This window comes from Oryzias latipes, chromosome 6 (assembly GCF_002234675.1).
Source record: "Oryzias latipes chromosome 6, ASM223467v1".
Lineage (NCBI taxonomy): Eukaryota > Metazoa > Chordata > Actinopteri > Beloniformes > Adrianichthyidae > Oryzias > Oryzias latipes.
In genome coordinates, this window is record NC_019864.2 from 29,441,021 (window position 1) to 29,456,127 (window position 15,107).

A 15,107-nucleotide genomic window follows, 5' to 3' on the forward strand; every position below is an offset into this window, starting at 1 on the left:
AAGCAGATGCTGGAGGCCATAGAACTCTTCATTTACACTAATAATGTCACCTAAACTAATATTGTTTTGGAGGGAAACAGAGTCGCACAGTAAATTGGAAAATGAAGTTTCCATTTACAAGACTTCCACCAGCGACTCATCAATACCAGCTTTGTGTCGTCTGATACTTTGCCAACATGTGATTGTCCTGGGGGTTTGCTAAAAAGGGAAGAAAATCCTACTAATATTTGTTGTTAAAATGAAGAAAATTGAAGAAATGAAATATTTTTTAAATCATCGCGGATTTAGTTAGCCAAAAAAATGTGCAGATTGGGTAAAAAAGTTATTTCTTTCTGCAAATCTTACAGTTTTTTCACTTTTTAAAACGGTTAACTTGCTGTGAATTAGGAAAAGTACAAATAAATAAGAAAAGACCATTTTAATTATTTTATTTTGATTTCTTTTCCTCACACAATTCTTGTTCGGACTACATTCAGCCTCATTCCACTTCCTGTGTGGTTTAATGTCTTTTGCTGCCAAAAGTGTTTTTTCCTTTTGAGACAGAAGCAGTGAGACAGTCTCCTGCCTTTCAAACTGCTGCCCGGTCAGCTGCTGCCACTGTTGTAATTCGGCTCACATGAGCAGCTGCTTGGACCCGTTTCAATCAACACGAGCTGCCGTCCCGTGTCTGAAATCTGCCTTTCATAGCACACTGTCTTCCCCACCCCTTCTCCCGCCTCCCGACTCTCTTCCTGCACTGGTAGATGCTCCGGTCCAGTCCTCTCTGTCTGCACTCATTTCCATCTGTCTCTTTTTTTTCTTCACTTCTGTTGTTTTGTTTTTTTAAATTTTCTTTCTTTGAGCTGAAGCTGAGTCTTCAGACTGAAGGTGACATGACTGTAGAAAAAGAAAACAATGGACTTGACAACTATGCGTTTGCAGTGAGTACAACTTTTGCTCTGGTTTCCAAACTTTAAGAAGAACTGAGGAATCGTTTCAAATGTTCTAGTTAACCCAGATTCGAATCTGTAAGCTGATCTGGTCTGACTTTATAAATGTTAGAGTTTGATCCTAAATGCCTTCTTAATACGTTTTATCAGTGCAGTAAAAATATGCTGCGGTATGAGAAAATATAAACTATAAGGGAACATTTCAAGTAATGCAATGGACATTGTTGTGTTTGTTTGCATGTGTCAGAAATTCATTCATAAACACTCAATTTTTATTAAAGCCGAGAGGATTGTTTTGATGTCTCTGCATTTTCCTGTAAATTAACCCTAACCAGCTGATGTCTAACTCTAACTCTGACTTAACCCGCATTAGGGCCAAACAAAAGTCCTAATAAAACCTTAACAAGTCATTAATTATGTCAAATAGATGAGAAATATGTGACCGATAACTAAGATTAACACAAGCTCTCAAATATTTTAAATTACTTCCATCTTCATACTTTTTGATGTGACCAACCAAAATAAAATAAAAATGGATCTGAAAGAATTTGAAATTATTTTTTCTCATTTTTCTGTTCACTGATTTCCCTCAGTAAAATTACTTTAGAAGCTGTTTGTTTTCTTAACTTCTAAAGTCATTTTTACAGCATTTTTCCTGAAAGAAAAGTTGTGTTGGGGTACATGGTGGAGCAGTGGTTGGCACTCTTGCCTCAGGTTCAAATCCTGGCTGTGCTTTTTTTTTGTGTGTGGAGTTTGCATGTTCAGGTGCACGTGTGGGTTCATTTTCTTCCCAAAGTCCAAAAACGTGTGTCATTGGTGTCTCTAAATTGTCCCTTAGGTGTGCATGTGAGTGTGTGGCCCTGCAATGGATTGACGAGCTGTTCAGGGTCAGGGCGAGCCCCGCCTTTACCCAATAGTAGCTGGGATAGGCTCCAGCAACCATGTGAAAGGGATTCAGTGGATTCTGGATGAATGGATGGATAGATGGATGGAACTCTAGCATTTTTTAAACCGTCTCTACCTCCCTGCTTGACCCCTGAAAGCTGGAAGGACGTTTCTGTGACCTCCCAGACTCTGGAGAGGATCTGGACTCATCCATCGATGAAGACAACAACAAACTGGCGTATTGTGTCACAGATGTTCCTCCCTGGTACCTCTGCATCCTCTTGGGCACTCAGGTGTGTCAGGACTCTGGGGACTTGATTGTAAAAGGGTTACTGGTAATGTTATGTAACAATGCAAACACAACAGTGTTACATGAGAGCGTGACATCATCTTAACGGCAGCTTAGACTTGGTTTTAGTGGTAAGGACCAAGGCTGTGAAATTTGCTTAAAGAGCCCACGGGTTTTAATCACAGGCTTGTAACAGCTTTTCAATATGTGTGTGTGTGTTTTTTTGTTTACTATAGTTTTCCTCGTGCTCTAAAGTTTTCCAAATGTTGCCCCCTCAGCACTGTCTTACTGCCTTTGGGGGCATCATCGCCATCCCTCTGATCCTGTCCCAGGGTTTGTGTCTGCAACATGACGGCCTGACTCAAAGCCACCTCATCAGCACCATCTTCTTTGTTTCTGGTATCTGCACTCTGCTACAAGTTACCTTTGGAATTAGGTAAGGAGGAAGGAAGGCCGTATAAGGAACGTGGATTAAAATAGACGCTTGGATAGCAGGAAGACAATATTATAGATGACAATGTTCAATATGGCTCGCCATTTTTGTTGTTGTTAAGCCGTGAGACAAACAAATCAGTGTTGAATTTCTGATGAACTCTCACTGAAACTGTTTCTCAAAAACGACACAGACTTTTTAATTTTTGCTAAAAACGGCACAATCATGATTAAAGACGTATGGAAATGCTTTGAAAATTAAGATCAAAAGATGACCAAATGGGACTTTTAGGTCTGCCAACTAGTAGTTGCTTGTCATGTCAGAAACACTGTGGTGACCGGAAATGTTTTGTTGTCAGCTCTGTTTATAGAATTTATTCCTTCAGAGCAGCGCATAAGATCAGACCAAAATAACTTTAATTGTGAACTGAAGACCTCATTTTTTTTACAATGGCTTTGAACACTTAGTAGTTGGTGACACTCTATTTAATTCCTATGTCTGTTGTGTATTTTATTGCCATTTTTTTTATTCTAATTTTTTCAATATTTGCTCTTAACTTTCTCAATTTTACATTTGACTCTGGCACCCTGATGGTGTTGTAATGTGCTGCAGGAATAAAGATTCATTCAGACTCTAACTCAGTAATCTGGCAGTACAGCAGGATCACGCTGATCCGTCCTGTTAGGCGAACAGAACAGAGCAACCTTTCAGCTTTCCATCTTAACCTCCGCCATACTGTAAGGCTTGGTTTAAAAAAAAAAAAAAATCCTGCTAGTCCTCACCGTGTCTGTGGACTCACAGAGAGGTGACAGTTTAGACGTTAAGGATGACACGGAACATATTTCAGGATCCATTATCAAATAACACACAATCTACCAAAACGAATGTTTCTCTGAAACAAGTTCAAAACAATACAATACAGGACCAATGTGACCAAAATGCCCTCATGAAGAATGAACCACAACAAGATAAGCAAGAACACAAAACACTGCGTGTCATTTAGTTTGTAAACTTGTAGTGTTCTCTCCATTGGAGAAGAGTGCAAACCCAGCCTGCACTGATGGATTAGTGAAGGAATTTCCATCTCATTATGTTTGGAATCTGGTTCCTGCTAAACCCACATTCTCCTGGTCAAGCACCACTGATGCTTTCTTATCTTTCTCCAAGTTGCTGGGATTCAGCTGAGAGAAAAAAAAAGGAAGCTAAACTTTTCAAAATATTTCTGTCATCCTGTAGTCTCACATTGACAGATATTCATGCTCTTTGTTTGTTTTCCTTAAAAGTGCATATTTTCTTTCTACTTTTCTTTTTAATTCTTCCCTCAAAAGTCGAGTTCTGTCTGCAAAATCTAAAAGGGAAGTGAGCAAAAAATCAGCAGTTTGTTACTGTTACCCACTTGACCTCAAGCGTGTGTCTAATTGGAGAGCGACTCACAATCTTCACATGATTTGAATAAACCGTGTCCTTATTTGTAAACGGAGACAAAAGGGAATCGCCAGAACTCGTGTTTTCCCCCTAAGTAGTCCCCCCCCCCCCACCTTTGTTCCCAGGCTCCCCATTCTGCAGGGCGGCACCTTCACATTGTTGGCCCCCTCCATGGCGATGCTGTCCATGCCGGAGTGGACGTGTCCCGCCTGGACACAGAACGCCAGCTTGGTCAACACGTCCTCGGTTGAGTTCATTGAAGTCTGGCAGAGTCGGATGAGAGCGGTGAGTAATCTGCAATGATCACGTCAGTCACAAGGCTTTTGCTTCTTTATCTTCAATATTATCACTTTTACAGGGATTAGAGGTCCTACTCAGAAATCTCATTTCCCTTTTGTGTATTCTATGTTGTGTCCTACATTCTAGTTTGACTATAGAGTGATCCAATAGCAATAAAGGTCCTACTTGATTGAGATTCTACACTCTTGTAGATTACCTGAGCATGGTCCTCAAAAATAATGAACCTGCTTATTTTCCAGCTGTCCCTGACCCGCTTGCCACTGATCAGCTGGATGGAGGGATTTCAGGTTCTAAGGGGGCCATATTAGTCAGTAGCACCTGGACGGGGGACACCTGTACAATAAGCAGGATGGTAGATCTTAAGCCTCAGTCACAGATGTCCTTACGGGTGGAAACGGGCTGTCTGTGGGCCAGAAATGGTCGAACCTGTACAGGGAACACAGGTGGCCAACACAAATCAAGGTCATGGATAATTCGTTGAACCCATAAAGGGAAATTTTAGCTCAATCCTGCGCACTGTGTAAGGAGCTCGTTCCTTGCATGAAGTACGGCTGTTAGAAATGAGAAAAATTGACAATTAGAGTGCATATCATGTGAACCATAAGCTCCTCGAGGTTATTTGCGTGTGCACCAATTGCATGCCGTACGACATCACCTGTATGTCATAAGTGTGTGCAACCTCCATCAGCCTCACCAATTCTTCACGATACACTTAACGCAACAACAAAACTGTCCATTAAGGTGGCCATACAAACCTCAAGGGGACTGCAAGCCCCACCTGTGCTCCCCCTTAAGATGCAGCTGCTCCCCTCTATGACCCTCCACTGTCCCAGACAACCCAAAAAACCTGCATCCCCCGTATGGGTGCATGTGACTTACGGCTTTGAGGACCAGGGTTTAGTAGATGTACCTTGTTGAAATAAAAGCCACGATACAGTGTTCCCTCGCTGTTTCGCGGTTCACCTTTCGCAGTCTTGTTGTTTTCGCCAACTTTTTTTTCTCAACATCGCTCTGTGTTCTGCGTCCTGATTGGCTATTGATCTTGTCAATCAATCTTTACCGGGCCATGTTTCTCGTAAAGAGAAGCGGCACATGCAGCTTGTTAGAGTTACACAAATCTTCGAGTATGAGCCGATTTTTGTTTGGACTGATTTTTCTATGAAGGTTTGAACTTTGAGAGTTTAAACAAGAGAGAAAAGTGTGAAAATGTTCATTTCTGTTTGAGAAAAGTGTATAAAGTGCGCAGGGAGGAGTATTACTGGCTTAAAACAATCCTACTTCACGAATTTCACCTATGGAAGGTTATTTATGGAACGTATCCCCCACAATAAACGAGGGAACACTGTACAAATGTTACCAAGCAAGTCAATGTCAGGATGTGACTTACAAAAGACTTTTTTGAAGACCCTCCCACTCACAAAACTAAACATGTCCTCCTGGTGATTGTGTGTGTTTAGCTGCAGGGCTCCATCATTGTGGGCTCCCTTTTTCAAGTGTTTGTTGGATTCTCGGGCCTGATCGGCCTCTTTGTGCGCTTCATTGGACCTCTCACCATTGCTCCCACCATCTCTCTTATTGGACTGTCCCTGTTTGACTCAGCTGGCAGCAGTGCTGGCAATCACTGGGGGATCTCTTCAATGTTGGTAGATTGGTTCTTCTTCAAATGCTGTGTACTTAAAAAAAAAAAAAGCAGGATCGGCCTCTAAATATTTAACTCTTTTTACTCTTCTCATACAGGACCACGGCGCTGATCATCCTGTTCTCACAGTACCTGCGTCACATTTCTGTACCCTTTCCAACTTACAACAAGCATAAAAAGCTCCACACCTCTCGAATTTACCTCTTTCAGATTCTCCCTGTATGTATGGAATGCACAAACCTTTTTAGAAACATAGAAAATTTGAATTAGTAAAATGATCTGTCAGTGTGCTTCCTATAGGTTCTTCTGGGAATCACTTTTTCGTGGTTGATCTGCTACATATTGACCACCTGTAATGTGCTTCCTGCTGACCCAGACCACTATGGTTACCTGGCACGCACAGATTTGAAAGGAAACGTGATTGAACAAGCTCCCTGGCTGACTTTTCCTTACCCAGGTTGGAAGATACCATTCTTTTCTTGGATTTTTTTATTTTTATGTCAAACTCTCATAAAAGTGTTGAAACCTTTTTAATTTCTGGCTCAAAGAAATGACCAATGTCTTAAAGCAAAAAATCTTTCTAATTCTTTTCCGATCTACACTTTTAAAAGTCAGTTAAAAAGAAGGTTTCTTGATGTAGAGATGTACTAAAATGGTTCTTGGACGGTACCAGTTGGGTGTCACAGAGTTGTCTTCAAACACAGTTTCAATTTTTGTGTGTGTTTAAAACCACAATTAGGTCAATGGGGGATTCCAACCGTGAGTCTGGCAGGGGTGGTCGGCATCTTGGCTGGCGTGATTTCCTCCATGATAGAGTCTGTTGGGGATTATCATGCTTGTGCGAGGTTATCTGGAGCTCCACCCCCACCGAAACACGCCATCAACAGAGGGATTGGCATCGAAGGGCTGGGATGCCTGCTGGCCGGCGCATGGGGGACTGGAAACGGAACCACCTCGTACAGCGAGAATGTTGGTGCTCTTGGTATAACAAAGGTAGGCATGCTGTTTAGGTCAGATTAGATCTGTAATAAATCCAAACTCTGCTATACCGAGTGAAACTACAGCTTTGCTTAAACATAAACAAGCACAAAAATAGAACATTCGTTAGAAAAAGATATTATTTCCAACCATTGACGGTATATGAGAGCTTGACCGGGAGACCAAATAAAGTCAATTCAGTCCCCACTTTGTCATGCCGTGGACGCCAATGTGTTGGAGCCAGATGTCTTCAGTAAGAAGTGATTGGTCCGAGTTGGTCTGAGGCAACCACTCTCATAAATCATGAGTGGTTATGGTTATTCTGACAAATAGAATGAGTAACAGCTGTTTATTTCTCTATGGAAGTCTATGGGATTTTGGCTTCTTGGAACCAGAAGGTAAGTCCTGCTCAGAATGCCCGGGGCAGGGGTCACTCAGTCCAGTTGTCATATACAGTCAATGTTTCCAACCAAAGTTTACATCTGTAAGAACAGGAAGCAATTAATGGTAAATTAGTGTTGGGGTGATAAAGAAGCCAAATAACAGTACATTTGTATTCTGAGCTTTGGTGGATAACTTTGTTTAATTGGTGCAATGTGAATATTGAAGTGATTTTGTAGAGTTCTTTTCTGGACTGAAGGTGTTGGAATGCAGATCTCATTCAGAAATGATCAAGAGAAACCAATTTTGCTTGAGTTTGGTTTAGGATCAAAAGGTTTGCATGCTTGTTGCTTGGATTGTATTTACTACTAATTCTATACTAATTCAACCTGTTGTTTTCTTCTTTCTCATAATTTATTTCTTTATTATAGTATCTTTCACCATTTTTTGCCGCTTAACTCCTACAATTTTTAATTTATTTTAACCATTCAACTATTACAATGTTCAGCTCTTTCCAGCTATGACTTTTGGCAGTTCAAATCCTCGATTTTCCAGGATTTTTGCCTCCATTGAAACACATAGGGAATCCTTGGTGCAGAAGATACCCGGCCATGGCTTTTTTCTTTGTTAAAGTGCTGTTTTTCATTTTAATTATGGTCAACTTTGATCAATTCCTTCTTAATTTCTTTTGTGCCAATTATTACCCCTTGAGATTAATTTTTACCCAGCAATACAGCATTTAACCCTGCATTTTCTTCTGGAAATGCAGTTCCTTGTAGTTATCTTTCTCTATCTAGTCTGCCTTTTAGCCAAAAATGTTCAGTAGCTCATGCAGAGAACCTCCTTCTCCTGTGTCCGTCTAACCTTATCCTTTTTCAGGTGGGCAGTCGTGTGGTGATAGTGGCCAGCGGAGTCCTGATGATTGTAATGGGTGTCCTCGGCAAAGTGGGTGCTATCTTTACCACCATCCCATCTCCAGTGATGGGAGGAATGTTTATGGTCATGTTTGGTGTCATCTGTGCTGCTGGAGTTTCTAACCTGCAGGTATGACACCTATAGACTCTTTTCTAAAATAATTGTTTTCTTTCTTTAAAAGGCTCAAACCATTTTTCGGTGACTCTTTTCAGTACACGGACATGAACTCCTCTCGAAACATCTTCATTTTTGGATTTTCCATGTTCTCTGGTCTGGTCATTCCTAACTGGATCTTAAAAAACCCCAAAGCTATAGCTACAGGTGGGGGAAAACATCATTTATATCAATTTAACAAAGCCATCAACAGTGACCTTTTCTGCTAACGGGGCTTTTGTTGTGTGCAGGTGTGGTAGAACTTGACCAGATGCTGCAGGTTCTACTGACAACCAGCATGTTTGTTGGGGGTTTCTTCGGCTTCATACTGGATAACACAGTTCCAGGTCCAGTTTTACTATCTTTATCTTAGGTCTGACATCCTCCATTTGATGTCACATTGTTTGCATTTGTGTAGGTTTTGGGCCACGCACAATCATTTGGCGACGGTTAGATTGATTAAAGGGTCAAAGGAACAACATAATTCAGCATAGAGACCTGGTTAAGGGTTATGGGCTCACATGACATGTCAGAACAATAGACTTAAACTCGGCACTACATCACACTTCCAGGAAAAAACCCTAAAGCACAAAGTAACTTATCGGGACTTTCTTGGCTTTCAACAGGAACCAAGCAGGAACGAGGCATCCTGGCCTGGAATAAGGCTCACGAGGACGACTGCAGTAACACGCTGGAGAGCGGAGAGGTCTACAGTCTCCCCTTTGGCATCAGCGCCTACTTTTCCACTTTTTCCTGGCTTCGTTACATACCGTTCTGTCCTCCTGGACTCCAAAACTCACTAGAGCCCAAGCAGCCACTGGAAAATTTGCAAACATCGCAATTCAACATCGGGATCGGACCATGAGACCTGTAGTCGCTCTAGCGTGCCATCTTGTGGGAAGATCAACGTCATCACTGGCAGCACAGATAGTATGGCATCGTAGGGTATGATGCAAAAGGAGAAGGTAGCTCTGTGTTCCATGTTCAGCTATGAGAAACGGTATTTACAAAACTGAGTAAAGGTGGAACTTTCATTGCTTAAATTCTTAAGAATGAATTACAAACAATTTTTTTTTTTCTCAGACAAAAACAAAAAACAAAAGAACCAATTTGCTTTAAAAGGAAAAAAAGTATGAATTTGGTGCATTCATGCTTCTTTTTGAGTAAAAGTCAATACTAAATCCTTAAGTTCTTTAAAACCAGCCCCATTTCTTTGACTTAGCATCAGAACTTTGTCACATCCAGGTGCTTGTGGATAATATATAAACACTATGAAGACTTGTAAATGTCAATAAACTCATTATTTCACGCTCTACCTATGCATCCATGAATGTATATTTTTGTAAATAGTAGAACTCACATTTGAATCAGCACATATTAATTTTAATTAAAGACTAATTCAGATGAAAATTGCGTTTTTTTTGTATTTCAACATCTTCTTGTGGCATTTTTATGATAATGGAGTATATTTACAAAGAAAATTAAGCTTAACATTTGCATTTCTGAGTATTTCTTTATTCAAATCAGGAGCAGACGAAAAAAATGCCCTTTTGTTGCACCGCTAATGTTGGGGTGGGGGTGTGAGGGGTTGTTGCTAGCAGGAGAGCTTGTAAACCAAGAGCTCTCAGCAGCGAAGGAGGGTGAAGTTGCTCCGCGCCAACTGCCCCGCTCGCAACTCAGAGGTGAATGACTAAACCCCTTTTGGCTAAAAACTCTCATGATAAAAGATGAGTTGGACTTTAAGGGCTTAATTTTCTGCACTTAAACTTTAATTTGTTTCTGAAAGTAGAACGTTTCAGAATGTGTAAAGCTAGAACGCTGATTAGCATATGTTGCTCATGTTTTTCATATTAAACTGACGTCAGCAGCCCAAACGTTCAGTCTGTCAGAGTCAGATCCTTTTTAAGAGCTCTGAACAAACCAGAGAAGGACCGAGCCCACGCTTCCCTCTGGTGTTCTTCAACTGAGTTGACCATTTTCTGCGAGGTGTACACCAACGTCATGAGCGTGTGCTCGAAATCCTCCTGATGCAGGTGACCGCTGTGATGTGAAAGTTCAGAAATGAGCCTCAAAATATCAGGTAGCGCTTTGGGAATGATCTCCTTGCAGATGACATCCAGATTTTTTGTCTTTCGAAGGGAAGACAGTTCAGGGTCTTCCACTGAAAACGTGGGATCAAAGTGAATGCCAGCCATCAGAATCTGTTAAATAAAAACGGAAAAAAAAGAAAACATTAAATAAAAGTGCATTGGACCGACTTGTGCTTTCATTTTTGTACCTCAAACAGCAGCCGGGCGTCACTCCTGGATCGGCAGAAGGTTGGATTTACTTCCATGGATTCTCTTTTCACTCTGCTTGCAGCTGGAAACAGTGCTTTTATTTTGAAAGAAAGGCACACAGTTAGTTTTGAAGGTTACAGATGAGCGTACGAGCTTTCCTTTTGGCGTTCTTCACATGGATTTCTTTTGGGATTTATTGCTGCGGAACGGAAATGACTTTTCAAAGCTATTCTGAAGATTCTCACTCAGACATCTGAAAGGAGGGCGCTCTGTGTCTTTGTTTTGGCAGATGTGAACCCCCATTCCGTCTGTCATGCCAGCAGCAGGACGTTTTTTCTGCACTTCATGCTGGTTCAAGGAGCAGTTCAGACCCTGTGACCTCTGATCTTACAAAACACTGCAGCACATGGAGCTCACAACCGGCTCCAGATGATTTCAGCATCAGGGCCCAGAGGTTCATCCAAAACTTTGTTTTATTCCTCGAGCGCCTGATTAAGACAGGAGGCTAATTTTGTTGTTATATGTAATTATTACTTAAATCTTACACAATTGTGCGAGATTTTTGCATGATGAATACGCAAATTTGTAGCTTTCCACAACCGTTTCACGTATGTCTAACCAAATTTTAATGCATGTACCACCGATATATAACTTTTACATTGCGTACACGTTGCACTTATCACGTTAAAATTAAGTAATTGGCCATGAATCCTTAATTCTTTTCATATAAACAGCGCAACAATCATGCATGGTTCACGTTCCACATTGCTTTACGTGTTCTCTGCGTGGTTTTTATTTGCACTTCTTCCGTTGCTTCTTTACTCGGGATACATATGTGAGAATTTCAAATGAAGAACCACAACTTTTCTCACTTTTTCCACATCTGTTCACGTATGACCAATTTTCGTCTGTGCAATGGGAACAAAATGTACAAAGAGGCTGTGCGTCACGGCCTTTAATTGAGTTAACCTGAAACAGAGTCATTAACAGTACGGTTTAGGATGCTAGCCTTCATTCATCATCAGACACGCCTCTCCCATGAAAATGTTCTGCAGGTATTTGGGAGCCCAGGCTGTATTTTTTTAGCCTCCAGGTCCTGTGGATGTTTGGTCACAGTGTGCTGATGGAAACGGGAAGCTTTAAGAAACCCTCCGAACCTGTCTGGGCATCCGTTTGCCCCACAATATTCCCGAAAGCTGCACAAATCCAGACATGAAGCAGCATCACATTAGTGCAGAGTTCATATGGTCTCCAGCTGATGCCTCCAGTTTGTCATATTTGTGATTCCACATTGTTATTATGATGAACTGCTCCTCATGTTTTGAATTTTTCATCTTTGATTTTGGCTTCCTGGAGGTGAAAATGGGAATCCAACTAAATCCAGACATGTAGGATAACAGAATTCTTTCCATTTACGTTGAGTTTTTTTTTTTTTGGACAGATTTTAAGTCTGAAATAAAAAACCTAAATCCTAAAAAGATGGTTATTTAGAAAAGATCAAATGAACCAAATATCTGGTTATATATCTGGTTTTAGGAACAGACAGATGCTAGATCTAAATATCCATAGATGAGATAACCACAGAAGCTAAACTGTTGTGGATTTAAAAATCTTACTTTTTGTCCGACATCTGGAAGCACAGGTCCTGAGGAAACAGCAGATGAGTCCAAACCTCAGAAGAACCTGCAGGGAAACCATGGTGACCTGTTGAGAATCCAGGTTTGTGTTCAAATGCCGTTTAACTGCGTATCTTTACGACGCCTTTGCAGCCTCATGTTACACTGTACAGCCGGCTCTCTTCATCATTTGCACTGACTGTTTTCCTCCTCCTCCTCCTCCTCCCACCACATCGTCTCCTCTTTTACTGCTTCCTCATGGTGTCATCTGTTTGTCATCAGGCTCAAAAACGGTCCTCTTTTCGTGCTCTTGTGACCGTTGTTCTTTGCACAACTTTTAATTTCCGCCACCAAAACCATGTTTACATACAGCTGCAAAGAAAATGTATTTCAATCCAGATAAACTTCCACCAATTTTTCACCACATTTCTGACGCGGTAAAACGTTTATCCCCCTTAAAGGGGTTCAAACTCAGTGTTTTGCATCTCTAATGCAAACTCTAATGAACCTAACATCATCACAAATGACAGTTTCGGACAGGTCTCTGCAAGCCGCAGAGTCTTAAAAAGTCTTAAAAAACATGATATTTATGTTTTTTGGCCATGAAAACTCTAATTTATAAACCGAGCATGCTAATGTGTCCAATAATTGAATTATAACAGGGTTTCTTTTAAATCCTTTTACTTACTTTGAAGTTTCTTCAAAATAAAATACATACACTGTCAAAAAAGATCCTCCTGCTGCAGCAGATTTCCTTGCGTTTAAAAACTTTGCCACAGAAAAACAAGTAGAGATACAATAAGAAAATGAGTTTAAACTTCACCTAATGATAATATACCACTCTGTCAATAGATCAAACCTTTTGGCATCGTCTTGTTTCACTATTTGACGTGCATTATGAATTAATTTTTACTCATTAAAAAATAAATGACAAAACTTAACTACCAAACCTATCATTTACTCTACTACTTGTTATATTTTCTACAAAGCCAAAGAGCCACAATTGTGGGCTAAAAAAAAGAGTTTGATGAGGTTGGCATGAAACAGCATGAAATTTATGCTCATTAATTAAATTTGTCAAGTCATGCCTGTACATAAAGCCAGAGGAAGATGAGTAGCCTCACGTCACGTCACAAAAAGTGATTGACAGGCTTCTTTCTCATCTGCATTTTCTTCCAAATCATCCAGAAGTATTTTTTGTGGTAACTGCAGTCTCGACCATAAGAATAAAAAAAAACAAAAACGTTAAGCACAACTTATGGTGGATTTAACACTATAAAGAATCCAATAACAACATAATATAACACTTGAAAATACTTATAAAGATTAGTAGGTGAAAGATTTAAGATGAGGATCTAAACAAAAAACCCAAACTTTCCAGAGAACGATGCTATAAACACAAAAAAATGGCTAAACCTCCATTTTGATAAAAGAAAAACTAGAGAAAATTCAGTGTTTCACAGAAGAAACTTTTTTCACAGTCATCAAAAAACTTCAAACAGCAAATGACTCAAGGAATGAAAATTAGAGCTTTTTTTTAAAGGTATTGTTGGTTAGTTTGCATGTTTAGTGTATTTAATAAGAGTTTTTTAAGAGTTGTACTTTCTTTTTTTCCTTCACCTTGAACCTTTGTATTCTAATCACCTTTGTAATTGTATTTTTTTCTTATTTTGCACCTTGATCCCCAATAGTTTGTGTTACAATTGAATGTCTAGGTTTATCTTAAAAATCCAACATGAAAAAAATGACATTAATTCAATTCAATTCAATTCAATTTTATTTGTATAGCCCAAAATCACAACAACAGTCGTCTCGATGGGCTTCGAAGTAAAACATGAACTTAAAAGGTTCACGAATACAAAGAGTTCAATAGGAAAATACTAAATTGAACTAACAAACTGACTAAGCTATACTGGCATCCCTGCCCTTAGACCCCCCTTCGCGGTAAGGAAAAACTCCCAAAAAAACCGGATTCCGGAAAAAACGAAGAAACCTCAGGGGTGTCCACATGAAGGAGGGATCCTCCCCCAGGACGGACAGGCTATTTACCAGAAATCTTAGAGAAGAATTAACTTATCTAAATCTACAACTACATATATAAAAGTCCAGCAGACGAGCTTCATCCAGCCGTGGTTGTGGGGAAAGTCAAAGGCGCGAGTCGAGCTAGAGGCAGGATCCACAGCCAGGTGTAGGAGCAGGAGCAGAGGCGAGGTAAACGGTCAGGAACTGGAGCACGGATGTGCCAACTGGAGTCTGGAAGCACTCCCACTCCCCAGGAGGGGAGAGGAAAAGAGGGACAATACATGAATCGCACTGTACCAAACAGAGGCATGGAGAACTAAATGATAAATTATGATCAAGAATAGAGGAGAGGAAGGGTAGAAGTAGAAAAGAAAAGAGGACAGAACCCCAGTGCACCATAGTTACCCCAGCTTCAACTTCTAGCAACCTTTTAAAAGACCCAATTGGAGCAATAAAAGCTGATGTTCATGCTTAACGCTGGCTGTAATGACTGCTTTGTCTCATTTAAGCCACAGATTGTGGAAGTCCCAAAGGAAGCACACAGATCTCTGTAATATGCTAAAAAAACATCCCATTTTAATCAAAGAGAAAATTTTCGACGGTCACTTCAGTGCATCAAGGTTTCCACTTCAGTTTCTCATATTCTTTGAGTTTTATTCACGTCATTTTCTGTTTCATATGTTGGGTGATATGTCGTTCTTAACTGTGGAAATGCTCTAAAGCACTTTGTGTTACTGTTGTATGAAAATTGCTGTGTAAAAAAAATTTGATTTGTTCAAACCACTGGGTGAAATGCTCTTAAACCTATGATATCTTCATTATTTAGTAAAAGGTTCAGCAGAATGACCACAATAAAAGCCAGA

At 40.3% G+C, this 15,107-nt stretch overlaps 2 protein-coding genes across 2 annotated transcripts; one reads left to right on the plus strand and one right to left on the minus strand.

Annotated features, from left to right (window-relative positions):
• The first annotated feature begins 663 nt into the window (after window positions 1-663).
• On the plus strand, window positions 664-9,737 carry LOC101157211 (solute carrier family 23 member 1). The gene is made up of 12 exons (XM_004069853.4): window positions 664-920; window positions 1,973-2,107; window positions 2,382-2,539; window positions 4,087-4,246; window positions 5,719-5,900; window positions 5,999-6,119; window positions 6,201-6,357; window positions 6,640-6,893; window positions 8,139-8,303; window positions 8,387-8,495; window positions 8,579-8,674; window positions 8,954-9,737. The coding sequence occupies exons 1-12, from the start codon at window positions 744-746 to the stop codon at window positions 9,190-9,192; spliced, it is 1,953 nt and encodes a 650-aa protein (XP_004069901.2). The 5' UTR covers window positions 664-743; the 3' UTR covers window positions 9,193-9,737.
• Window positions 9,738-9,845: 108 nt separating this feature from the next.
• On the minus strand, window positions 9,846-12,441 carry LOC101157449 (protein FAM180A-like). Its single transcript, XM_011476496.3, has 3 exons — window positions 12,223-12,441; window positions 10,606-10,700; window positions 9,846-10,528 (listed from the first exon to the last, which is right to left on the minus strand). The coding sequence occupies exons 1-3, from the start codon at window positions 12,302-12,304 to the stop codon at window positions 10,205-10,207; spliced, it is 501 nt and encodes a 166-aa protein (XP_011474798.1). The 5' UTR covers window positions 12,305-12,441; the 3' UTR covers window positions 9,846-10,204.
• Between the last annotated feature and the right edge of the window lie 2,666 nt (window positions 12,442-15,107).

Coding starts and splice junctions, on each gene's coding strand:
- LOC101157211 (XM_004069853.4), top strand. CDS start 744: ATGCTCCGGTCCAGTCCTCTCTGTCTGCACTCATTTCCATCTGTCTCT. Junction 5,901..5,998: donor CACTGGGGGATCTCTTCAAT/GTTGGTAGATTG, acceptor CTTCTCATACAG/GACCACGGCGCTGATCATCC. Junction 6,358..6,639: donor GCTGACTTTTCCTTACCCAG/GTTGGAAGATAC, acceptor AACCACAATTAG/GTCAATGGGGGATTCCAACC.
- LOC101157449 (XM_011476496.3), bottom strand. CDS start 12,304: ATGGTTTCCCTGCAGGTTCTTCTGAGGTTTGGACTCATCTGCTGTTTC. Junction 10,701..12,222: donor TTCCAGATGTCGGACAAAAA/GTAAGATTTTTA, acceptor TCAAAATAAAAG/CACTGTTTCCAGCTGCAAGC. Junction 10,529..10,605: donor ACGCCCGGCTGCTGTTTGAG/GTACAAAAATGA, acceptor TTTATTTAACAG/ATTCTGATGGCTGGCATTCA.